The sequence below is a fragment of the Mauremys mutica genome, chromosome 21 (genome assembly GCF_020497125.1).
Source record: "Mauremys mutica isolate MM-2020 ecotype Southern chromosome 21, ASM2049712v1, whole genome shotgun sequence".
NCBI classification, from domain to species: domain Eukaryota; kingdom Metazoa; phylum Chordata; order Testudines; family Geoemydidae; genus Mauremys; species Mauremys mutica.
The window spans coordinates 12,389,740-12,402,832 of record NC_059092.1 but is presented as its reverse complement, the minus strand read 5'-3'; the positions used below and the strand labels follow the sequence as shown (position 1 = coordinate 12,402,832).

General features: G+C 43.4%; 1 protein-coding gene across 4 annotated transcripts in view; it reads right to left on the bottom strand.

The window, feature by feature from the left end:
• The window catches only part of TNFRSF1B (TNF receptor superfamily member 1B), a 37,658-nt gene that overhangs the window by 10,530 nt on the left and 14,035 nt on the right, over positions 1–13,093 (bottom strand). For all 4 annotated transcript variants that reach the window (XM_044996001.1, XM_044996002.1, XM_044996003.1 and 1 more), the window contains exons 2-3: positions 7,535–7,637; positions 982–1,110 (exon numbers count right to left, since the gene is read on the bottom strand). In XM_044996001.1, coding sequence (XP_044851936.1) covers positions 982–1,110; positions 7,535–7,637 — 232 coding nt within the window. The remainder of the gene's footprint in view (positions 1–981; positions 1,111–7,534; positions 7,638–13,093) is intronic.

Sequence of the window (13,093 nt, the reverse complement as noted above, 5' to 3'; positions counted from 1 at the left end):
ACTGTGCACCCTGTGATGGATTGAGCCAGTATCCTTCTGCCGCCTGAACTGCAGAGCAAATGAAAAACAAAAACATCACAAGTCACCCTCACAGCTGGTGCTAATTACTGGAGGCCAAGAAATGAAGAGACCATGGGACCTATATCATACATACAAGATTAGGATTGGAAGGGACCTCAGGAAGTCATCTAGTCCAACCCCCTGCTCAAAGCAGGACCAATCCCCAGACACATTTTTACACCTGTTCCCTAAATGGCCCCCTCAAGGATTGAACTCACAACCCTGGGTTTAGCAGGCCAATGCTCAAACCACTGAGCTATCCCTCCCCCCTGAAGTATCCCCTCACCTGCTCAGGCAGCCCCTTCAAGTCAGGGTTCTAGCAATATTGGCTGAGGAGTGTAAGGAGAAACTGAACATGTGGTACCAATTTTGTGGCTAACAGAGAAGTTCAGTCTCCAGGAATATCAGTCTGATGCCAAATTATTCAGAATAAAAAAAAATCTGTGACGGGGATGGATAAGTGACCTCGAAATCTTTTCCCTCATTGATTTCTAGGATACCATTTACATTTAAATTGTTGTATAATGAAAATTCGCACTGGGAATAGCCAGGTGACAGAAAGACAACCCCCCCACCAAATTATTTAGAAGATAGAAAATCAGGTTAAACCAAACCAAACCTAGAAGCAGACCACTCGTACCATTTCCGGGCAATAAATTCCTTCTGGATTGTGCTATTCATCTAGAATGAACTTCACCTCTCAGCAGATGCCCAGTGCAAAGCCTACGCGTCACTGCTGCCTTCAACACAGAGCTGAAGTGAGACTTAGACGGTGCACAGGCATCTTTGTGTAGGCTCTCAACACCGAAGTGAGTTTCACCTCTAGAGTATCATTTAGATCTATCTTTTCATTCTCAGCATCCCTAAAACAAAACAGAGCTGGCAAAGGGATAAGCATCCCAGGCAATGGCTTCAGCATACCGCTATTGCAGGGGGATGAGCAGCCCAGGCAGCGCCGAGCTCTGTTCCAGAGCCTTGTATACGTGTTTTCATCACACGGTGCACATTGTGTGTCAGCACTGCTATTGCAGCTTTGAAGCATCCGGTAACCTGCAAAATAAACAATGAAAATGTCTGCTTGGAATGACTCAGTAGGAATTACATCTGGTAAGTTTCGTTCATAGCTGTGGCACCGATTTCCCTTCATCATCATCCTGTTTGCTCGTTGATTAAAAGAAACATGAAATTTTGATAACCACAACATAGATGTTAAAATAATGGTGAGACTGAGACATTAAAGGATACAAGCGAAGAAATGCCACAGCAACCTCAACTCGTCATCCTCTTGTTCCTAAATATTGCAATATATATTGTACCAAATTCTGACCTAAGATACTTCTTGTTTTTGTATGGCACCTGGATACCAAGCTGATAGGTATCTTAGAATTACCACAGATATATATATACATATATACACACACACACACTCACATCCCATTGATTTAAGCAGGAGTTGCAAACATTTACAACTTTTACATTTACAGAGGTTGATGATCTGTGCCATCTAATACAAATATCTGGTACCTTTCAAGGATCTCAAAGCACCTTACAAATATGAAGGCACTGATTTAGCAAAGAATTTAAGCCAAGACAAAAGCTTTGCATTCAGAGCACGTGTGATCAAAAGGATCACAGACCAACCGCCGTCTCAGCCACAGCATGGCAGTCATGTGAGAGAGGTGGAAGAACTTGATGGAATATTTGGTGATACTGGACTTCTGAAAAGAGATTCAGTTCAAATAACCTTAAAAGACAATGCTGAACCATACAGCGTACATACACCTCACAGGATTCCTAGCCCATTGCTTCCTAAAGTGGAAAGTGAGTTAACGAGAATGCAGCAGATTGTCTCCATTATGCCAATCTCTCTGAGCCAACAGCCAGGTGTGTCCCAGTGGTACCAGTTATAAAGAAAAATGGGAGAATACAAATCTGTGTGGAACTTAAAAGACTTAATGAAGCAGTTGTGAGAGAACATATCCTTGCAACGCTGGATGCCTTCCTCTCCAAAGTGAAAGGAGCTACAATATTCTCCAAGCTGGATGCCTTGAGTGGATTCTGGCAAATCCCTTTAGCCAGAGAAAGTGCTAAACCAACTACATTTATCATACCCTTTGGGAAATTTTGCTTTCAAAAGATTACCTTTTGGGATTACCAGTGCACCTGAAATTTTCTAAAGAAAGATGGCAGAACTGTTAATGAACACAAATGCAGTTGTAGTTTTCATGGATGATATTTCAATCTATGGCTCTTTGATGGAAGAATATAACAAAACCATCAACAAAGTCCTGAGGGCTAATAAGTCATTCTGGACACAAATGAAACATGGCAAAGTGCATTTTCCACCTACCCTAAATGGAGTTTCTGGGACAGGCAATAAACAGAGATGGAATCAGTCCCAGCCCTGAGAAAGTAAAAGCAATTCAAGAACTGAATGCACCAGTGAACATACCAGAACAGAAACATGTACTGGGCGCGGTAAATTACCTTCGTCGAAACCTGCAAGACCTTTCTACAGTGGCAAAACCACGGAATAAACTGTTAAAGTCCAACGTATCCTGGTGCCGAGGGGGGAAAAGGGAAATCAAGATATTTCCTTCAGCAAGGTAAGAGAAACGATCTCAACAGTTCCAGTTCTCAAGTACAACAAGGGTACAAACCCACAATGGGAGTCAGTGCCAATGCATGCAGCAATGGCCTACATGCAGCACAGTTGCGACAACATGGCTCTGAGTGGAAGCCATTCGCATTTCACTTTTGCACACTTACAGAAGCAAAAAAGAAGATGCACCGATTGAAAAGGAGTGCCAGGCAAGGAGTGCCTGGTGTGGACATGGGAGAACTTTTACAGCTCTCTGTGTGGATTGGATTCGTTTACACTGACAACACACCACAAACTGCTGGTACCCTCATCGGTGGAAAAGTCCTGGATCAAGCATCATTAAGACAGTAACGGCTATCGAGAAGGTTAATGAGATTTAACCCAATTGCTAATAAATTCTGGGGGAAAAACTGGTCATTGCAGAACTCTGTCTCGGAGCGCAGCTCTGCACTCAACTACCCGTGAGTTCAAAGATGCTGTAACGGCATACATGGAAGCTGTGGACGCATACAGACCCAGTGTCAGAAAAGAGACTACACCAGCTACAAAAATCAACCTTGGCAGACATGCAAGTTTAGGAAGTTCTAAGTTACATTAGAGCTGGCTCACCCAAGTATCTAAAGGATTCTAAGGAAATGACAAGAGACTACTTTGCAGTGCGTAGACCAGGGGTCGGCAACCTTTCAGAAGTGGTGTGCCAAGTCTTCATTTATTCACTCTAATTTAAGGTTTCGCGTGCCGGGAATACATTTTAACATTTTTAGAAGGTCTCTTTCTGTAAGTCTATAATGTATAACTAAACTATTGTTGTATATAAAGTAAATAAGGTTTTTAAAATGTTTAAGAAGCTTCATTTAAAATTAAATTAAAATGCAGAGCCTCCCGGACTGGTGACCAGGACCTGGGCAGTGAGAGTGCCACTGAAAATCAGCTCGTGTGTCGCCTTCGGCACGCGTGCCATAGGTTGCCTACCCCTGGCGTAGACAATTAAGCAAGTCAAATGGACACATGAATAAAGACAACTGCATCATAATTCTAAACAAAATGAAAGAAGAAATCCTAAATCTCATCCACGAAGGTCATTAAGGATTAACTAAATACTGTGAACAGCCAACCAGACGGTACGGTGGCTGGGCATCAGCAAGGACAAAAGTATAAAATAGTTCTGCAACGTTTGCATGCACATAACACACCAACACAACACAAAGAACCTTTAATCACACCACCTCTACCAGAGAGACCTTGGAAGAGACTAGCCACAGATTTATGTGAATTCAGAGGACATTACCACCTAGTCGTCGTGGATAATTTTTCCAACAGAAATAACATACTTGAAAGACATAACATGTTGCAGTGTTGCTGAGAAAACTAACGTGCACTTTTGCTCACTTCAGTATTCCAGAACAACTCGTCATGGGAAACGGATCACAATTCACTGCAGCAGAATGTGAGTCGTTCCAAACAAAATAGGATTTTGATCATAGCAGCCCACATTACCCACAAGCAAACGGAGAGGCTGAGAGAGCTGTAAAGACAGCCAATAAAATCCTACAGCGGGAAGATTCATTCTTTGTTTTTCTGAGCGACAGATCAACACCTAGAGCTGCTCCTCGATATAGTCCAGCACAACTCCTGATGGGAAGACAGCTCAAAACTACTGTTCCAACTTTGGGAAAAGAATCGATCTCCAAAGTGACCAGACATGAAGAGGCGGCGAAATTGGATACAAAAGGCTAAGAGAGCTTGCAAACACTTTTACAACAGATGTCACTCATTAGAGAACTGCCAAGTCTAGAACCTGGTGACCGCGTTCCTCTCAATCTGGGGGGGAAGGAGGAGGGGCGGGGGAAATGGATAACTCCAGCTGTTTGGGGGAGGGGGGAGAAATCAGGTCAGATCATATGTAATTAAGACCTTCCAACAGCGGAGAGTTCAATGGAAACTGTTGACATCTACAGTCTGTTCCTCTGAAAGAACAATCAACAGAGCCAACTCTACAGATGGCAGATGCAGAACAAGACGACACAGATTCGAAACAGACCACAGCCAGTCATTGCAGCTAATGAATCTCCTTATGACGAAGTTGCTATGCATTCAGGACATTTAATTAGAAAACCAAAACTACTCAGAGACACTTAACAGATTGTTCCATATTGAACTTCAAAAACAGTGGGATAGCGTAAATTTTGTAAAATGGTAGGAATGTAGAAGTTTAAGGGAGATGAAATGAAATGCTAAATTGTATTATATTAGTTAGCCACTAGGTGGCGTTGTGTGTGGCATACAGTAGAACCTCAGCCTTACTAGCAGCTCAGGAATGGAGGTGGTGAGACTCAGCATTGACTTAATACAGCTTTGAAACTTGATTTTTCACTCCATGCATCTGATGAAGTGGGTTCTAGCCCACGAAAGCTTATGCCTAAATAAATGTGTTAGTCTCTAAGGTGCCACACGGACTCCTCGTTGTTTATGCAGAAGAAAAATGCTGCTTTTAACCATCTTAATTTAACTGAAACAAGCACGGAAAGTTCCCTTACCTTGTCAAATCTCTCTTTTAAACTTTCCTTTTTTTAGTAATTTACATTTAACACTGTACTGAGCTGCATTTGCTTTGTTGTCTCTGTTGCTGCCCGATGGCGTACTGCTGGTTCCATGTGAGGGGTGTGGTTGACGGGTCAGTTTGAGGCTCTACTGTACCTTATTTCAGCTAAACTCAGGTGAGCACTGAAGGATTTTACACTGACCACATCTGGTGTGTATCGCTCTGTAGCCAGTCCGTATCTGGTATAGGAGCACAGCATACAGGAACACGCTGGAGGACATGCTTGCTCAATGAGAGGAACAACAAGGCCCCGCCAAGAAAGCCTTCGTAGCCAGTTTTGGCCCCTCCTTTGAGAATCTCCATTTTAGGGATTAGTGATGTGGAATCTCCATCCTTAGAGGTTTTTAAAGGTCAGGCTTGACAAAGCCCTGGCTGGGATGATTTAGTTGGGGTTGGTCCTGCTTTGAGCAGGGGGTTGGACTAGATACCTCCTGAGGTCCCTTCCAACCCTGATATTCTATGATTCTATGATGTACTGGAGTCACAGGGAACCATGAAACCAGGCTCTGGCAGTTCAGTAACACAGGAAATGATTTCCAAATACTTGGTTTTCAAATATATTTTATCTACAATTTCTAATTTGGCTCCATGTATCCTGTTAATGATTTAGGTTCTTAGGCCCAGATTTTTAAAAGGCATTTAGAGGCAGCACTGTGCTCAGCATTGTAACATCTTACTGATTTAGGAGCCTAAATCTCATTGACAAGTCATAGGATTTAGGCTCCAAAGTGCCTAAGTCCCTTGTTAAAAATGTGACCTAGGCTCCTAAATCATGTAGGCTTTGCAATGCTGATGGCAAAAATGAGTAAATACCTTTAAAAGTCTGGGCTTTTTTTTTTTTAAATATAAAATCAACATGAAAAATCCTTCTGTTCAACTTCACAAATATCGACAACTACAGAGACTTTCAGTTTTCTATGCACTGCCCCCAAATCCTGGGCTTGTTATTGTGAAATATTATAATAAAGGGGAGAGGGTGCCACCGGAGCGTGATCGCTATTTACTGCCAGAGTGTGAAGGTTTAATTATGAATCATGACATTTTCCTCCATTGCATTTCTAACACAGGAAACCCAGACGTTAGTTCTTGACATTTTTGGTCAATTCGAGCCACTTCGGCTGCTTCAGCACATGCTTGTTTCCTGCTTAATCATCCAAATCTCTGCGACAGGAACTTTGCACTTACAGAGACAAAGAACATTTGCTCAGCATGTTGTGAGGTAAATGCCAGGGGAGTAAGAATAACTCTGATGGCTCATCTCTGTAACGACAACATACCCACCAAAGTTCTGAGCTCTCCCTAGGCTTTATACCCATATGATCAAAATACATGATGGGAATTACAACCAGCAACTAAAATGTCTTCACCAGCAACCAAAAGAAAGCTTTCTATGCTGAATAAATACTTACCAAGATGATGTCACTACTAAATATCATTGGAGTATAGGTGGAGGCCTGGCTTGACATTAGTCACTTGCCTCATTTCTTAGTAGGCGTAAGTGGGAACAATAGGAAAAGCCACGGCAAATCAGATCAGTGGTCCCTGTGGTCTGTCTTTGAAAGTGGTCAGCACTAGATGCTTCATAGGAAAAAGGCACCTAACTCCATAATGAACAATTATAGAATAACTGAATCTACCCAGAGCTAGATTGTACCTAATAATATTGTACAAATACGAAATCGTACCCCACACAGGGCTTAACAGTGTTTTGGCTATTACTGTACTCGGGCTGACATTGGCAAATAATACTAAATTGGGGGTGAGGATTCAGTGCCACTGATTTAATTAGTTTTATATGTTATTTTCCTTGTATGAAAATACATTTTTACAAATATTTTAATAAAAAGATTAATTCTCAAAAAATTGGCAGGGGAAACGGCATCTGTTCACTTATAAGAACCTAGCAAATTCCCAAGAAACCCCACGCCTCACCACGAAACAGCTGAATCTGCCACATTGCAGCTGGCATGGGATCCAAATCATGCAAGATAACACTTTGGCGCCAGACTCATTCAAAGGTTCAGCCAACCGGATGAGCCCTTTGGTAAACCCTGGCCAGAAGTAATTCAGGCAACTGGCTCCAGGCCCTGCAGTAAAATGTTTCTTACGGTCTCAGGATCAACAATACAAGGTCTTATGGCTGGGAGTATATTAAAGCAGCAAAAATCAGCAGCTCCTCTGGCTCTCTCTGCAGGCACACCACATTTATCCAGAAATCAGATGAATTTAGCCTTGCACAGTAATAGTCATAAATAACCTAAATCCATTACCTGGAGAGCATTTGCTGCAACATTTATTAATGTTTTCTTCATAGTATTCAGAGTCTGGGTCTTTGCACTCCGGGGTCTTCCATGTATAAGGCAACAAATAATTCTAGGAAAAAGAAAGGAAAAGTTGTCAGATGCAAGCATATTATGACCCTTCATGTTGTTGGTGTGTTTTGGGGTTTTTAATAAAGGAAAACTGAAAGGTTAACAGCCGTTTGAGACAGGGAATGTCGTTTCATTGTATGTGTGTACAGACCCCTAACTGGGGCTTCTAGCTGCAAGCTCAATACAAATAAACAACAAAGCAGAAATTGAAGATACAGCGCTAGAGAATCAATGTATTTGCAGCCAGCTTTTTTTTCAATCTGCTGTTGAGTACATGACCCAGCAGATAGAGGAAGCTGAGGCCAGCTCTGTTTGTGGAGCAGCACGGGCCAGACTTTGTCCTAACTTACACCCCACTGAGTTGCAGCCAGGGCAGAAGCTTGTCCTATGTTCTAGCAGATGCATGTTATAGTTCTTGAAGAGAAGTTAAATCCAGTCATTTCAGGCATGTTTATGTATTTATCTCTGTATCCTCATTAACCCTTATCCTTGTGTATATTAATAACTTGCTTTCTCTTATGGGTTGATAAAAAGTAATATTACAGTAGAGGCTATTTTTTAAAAGAGAGAGATTTTTCCCCCCCAATAAACCTCAAAACCTTTGCAAGCGAGACTCCAAATGCCACTAAAATTTCCTGGTGAAATCCTGACCCCATTAACATCAATGTTTTCACCCTCCATGTTACGGCAAAAGGCTGCAAACATCCACACCTCCCATCCTAGATTTCGGGAAAGTTCAGATTCAGGGAATCCAAACATCACAAGTCAGGACTATCTCGGTAATGCCCCCAAATCGGGAACAAAAATATTAAACTACCACAAACACTGGGAAAGTTTGAGATCTGACCTGAATCCAGTTCCAGATTTTACAGTTTGACCCCATCTCTTCTGTTTAACAATCCGTATTACCAATTGCAAGCATTCAAAAAATCAGGAGTCGGGCACCAAAAAAAATCATAAGATAAAAATCTCTTGATTTGTTACAAAATATAATTTTGGGAGTTCTTTTCAATTGCCTTCTGATTTCTAAGCCGTTAGGCTGCACTTGCTTCGTATTATCGAACTACCTCCGTATCTAAGGCTAGAAACGTAATTCTTAAAAAAAAAAATGAGCTCTGAGATTCACATGCAGTCTCTTGCGTCCAGTACATGAGGTTTCAACAAAACACACCAAATATTGCAAGACTGGCAATAAAAATCATAAGCGTTGGCAACGCTGCATAATCAAAAGGAGAATGTGTTTTGCATCATGTTACAGTTCTAACTTTTTCAACACCACTCTGGTGATGAAAATGTTAGGACGCACAACAAAACCACAGTACATTTATAGATGGAAGGAACTGGGCCTTCTTCCTTCATTTTCATGATGACTTTGCATTTAACTAGACCTGCAGTTTGTGGACTGTTTACTTTCTAGTGACAAATCACTACGCACAAAAATAAATTGTGCAGCTTGTAAACCACTGCTCGGCAATTTTTTCCTTGTAATTTCATAGCACAAACAAATAAAACAAAACAAACAATCTGATCATCAACACTCCTGGTCAAAAATCCACAGTCCATCAAAATCAGCTGTGATCAAAATAAAATCCAGCCCCAAGCAGCAGGCCCTAGGCACCGCTTGACACGTGGTTCTAGTGTTTAAAAGTGAATACATGACAATGGCACCTTCTTACTCCGCAGTTCTGCTCCCTGTGTGCATTCAGAGTCGTACCTCCCAACTTCATTTTTTTAAAATAAAGGTACAATTTTACAACTTTTTACTCCTCTCAGGCTTTGTGAGCCATCACTGCGGGGGGAGAGTGAGATGGAGTATGTTCTCGCCCATACATCAACAGAATTAACTGTGGAACTGCTCCAGCACCACTGAAATGGACTGAAATCTTTCCATTGATTTCAACAGACATTGGAGGAGACCCTAAATTCCTCTCCTCTGCAGCCCTTAATTACATCCAAGCAACACCAGTGCAGGCAAGAGACTCTGTCCCTACCGGCAAAGAACCAGTGCCATCAAACCCAGGCCACCAGATGAAAGCGGGAAGTGGTTTTATCATTGTCAGTACTTTCTGATACCACTGCAGACTTCAGAAACCTCTTTGTTTAAAACCCGATCAAAAGAAAATTCAGGAATGATGCCTCTGACAACAGTGATGCCTCTAAAGTGGCTGGCTGAGAGTCTCCTTTTTTAAAACCTATATATTTTATTTATATATATATGGCAGGTCAGATGAATACAGAACAATCATAAAACACTCTGGACCAGATCTTCAGCTGGTATAAATTGGCACAGTTTCAGTTACTTCAATGGACAAATGTCTGAAAATCTGGCCCTTTATTCTCAAAGCAACCACAAAAAGTTCACTGTGTCTTTAAAAATAATAATCAAGGAAAGCTTTTTGTTGGGCAGCAAAAGTGTAGGCGTTTCCTGATACATTAAAAGGGCACAGCTCGGAAAGCACTTAATAGTCATTAATTCAATGAAGAGTAAGAAGACCACTCCGTCAGACTCAGAAATCTCATTAACCCAATTGTTATTGTAAGATTTAGATAAACTTGGAGACGTGCCTTAAAACATGGATAAAAAGAGAAATCAAAGCAGGAACAAGCCTGTTTGGAGACCGGCAATAAGAATATCCTTCCTCCTTGCCAAAAAAAAAAAAAAAAAAAACCGCGTTCATATTCCATTGTGTCTCTTCTTCGGGGTCTGACAGAGATATCCACTTCCCACTTTCATTTAAAGGGAACCCCACTATTTTTCTTCTAGCTGGTAGAAATGCTTTGCCCTTATTTTTAGCAGTGTTTGAGAACAGGGCTCAGAAAATCCACTCAGCCCGTGGCAATCACCAGCAAGACTGGCTTCTTGGACCTTGGCTCCAGCCTGTGCCCAGAACCGGGTGGATTTAGCCTCAAGGACCTCTCTTAAGGAGAAGCACCTGCAATCCGTTCTGCCTCTCCTCGGGAGCTCTGGGCGTGAAAGTCCAGCAGATAGAACATCCGGAAGGAGAGTGGCCTTATCCCAAGCACTTCAGACACCTAACGTACATAAAGCACATCTCTCCGCTTCTTCTTTTTCTTCACCGACACCATAACATGGAACCGAGTTAACTACCTGTACAGATCCCTCAACTGTAACTACACTAAACCATTATCAAGACATTAAGGGCTTGTCTACGTGGGGCTTTTGAACCATATAAATAGAGTTAATCCGCTTCTAAAACACGAGCCCTACCAATGATGCAGTGCATCACAGCGCATTAACTCTGCACTTCACCTGAAATCTGGACTCCTCTTGTGAAGTGGACTAAGTTTGTGGAGAACTGAATTAATTTGCACTATTGTTAGTGTGCAAGCAACAGCTGGCATCCCTGCGTGCCTCCAATAGCTATCCCACATTACTGACCTGCTCACATCCTGTGCCCTCCCCTGCCCTGGTCTCAAGTTCCCAAGACAAACCCTTCCCCCCATTTAAAAGCTGGCACGGAGCCAGATTTTGGCCATTTGCTCCTGGAGTCAAGTGTATCAGCATTCTTGTGACACTACAGCAATCCTACTCCACAACCCACACGACACACCTGGTGCTGCTGCTTGGAGCCGTGCTAAGATCCTGGAGCTCATTGCCATCAGGGAAGAAGTAATCGGTGTAGTAAGCTCTTGTGGCCTGCCACCAGCTTAAAGACCTGTTTGTAGACACTGCAAAGCAGATGTCCACTATGTGACGTCCCTGGTCTTGAACCCAGGCTTAGGAGTCTCGAGATAGCCGCTACATCCTGGCCAACACCCAAAGCCTACTGATATCTGGTGGGCCGAGAAACCACTAGGACGATAGCCCCAGTCAAGGCACCACTCACGGGAGCTCTGATTGGAGGATCGCCCGGCTCTACCAATTGGTCCAACCACGCTGTTTAAGCCAGGAGAAGACACAGGAAGTTTGTCCCAGCAACCAGATGTTATCCTGCTGTGGCTGCTTCCTGCATCCAAACCTGTTCCTGATTCCTGCTCCGCCGCTGGCTCCTGCCTCACCCCGGCCTTTGTTCCTCTTCCCACCATGATCTTTGCCCCTCCTCCTGCCCTTACACTTTGCCTCCAATCCTCAGTGGCCAGACCTTTCTCTGGCCCCAGCCTCCAACTTACGACCCTGACTCTGGCTTGGCCTTTGGCCTCTGCCCTCAGCTCTGACCCTTCATTTCAATTCTTGGTTCTGACTCTGGCTTGACCCCTGGCTCTGCTAACTGGCAGGTGACTCTCCACCCCAGAAGCCCTGCAGACAAGAGGAGGAAAAGCGAAGGCATATACCCGCCTCGGACTCTAACCCCCCTTAGCCGTTCTGCCATACCCTGCACATTCAGTTTTGGCTGCACTATTTTTAATGTTTTTTCCACAGTTCACAGCTGGTAGCTTGGCTTGTTAAATGTATGTTCAAGTAACAGTTGTTTTAATACTGGTTCAATTAAAAACTTTATTTTGATTTGTTACATTAATGTTGGTTGGCTCTTAATGAAACTAGTTTAAAATTCATCCATTATAACTCACCGCCGCTCTGAAGCCAAAAGCCCCTTCACACGAAGGGGGAAAGTCACAGGCAGGGTCAGACTTCCAACTCCCGTAATCTACACCACCCAGCTCACCGTCAACCCAAACACCTCCCTCCACGGGCCGACAGCTGGATGCAAAGCTGCACATTTTCAGGCATCCCTAATAACATCCCCTGGGTGTTTCCATTTTCTATTTTCGGTGGCTGCTCAAAGTGCCGAGCAAGTGTCTGCACCTCGGACTCCCACTCGTCTTGCAGGGTTTCTCCCTTAGTCCAACAAATATCACACAGAACGCAATGTGCTGCTATAAATGGGCAGCACAGGTTTTTTTCAGCGGCTTTTGAACCTATTCCACAAACTGCGCCATCTCCCTTCCCACGGGCCAACGGCACTCTCCACTTCCGTTCTGCAGATTCCTTCCTCTCGTCCAAGAGGCCTATGAATGGCGTCGTTAACCAGGGAAGCAGAGGATAAGCCAAGGTATAACCAAAGAAACCTCTCCACCATTAATGCCCATAGGGTTCCTGTGGATAAATAGAGCTCAGCTGTATCACCACAGCCCCTTCCTGGCCACCCTACATTTATGTTTGTAAACCTGCCACGGCGGCCAGCCGGCCCTTGGAACACCATTGCGGAAATTCCCCTTTCTGTGCCCTAGTACGGGGAGCAACTGATGGAACCCGTGTGCCTAATATAGTTTGGGAACCCCACTGGTGCAAAACCTCAATAATTTTCTGAGCATTACCCAGCTTTATAACCTGGTGCGACAGTATCTTTTCCAAGGCATGACACATCCCTATAACAGTTGCCTCAACAGTCGATCTCCCCACACCAAATTGGTTGGCCACATACTGGTGGCACTCTGGAGTGGCTAGCTTCCAAATGACAGTGGTGACCCAGGTATGGGGGAGCACAGATTGGTATG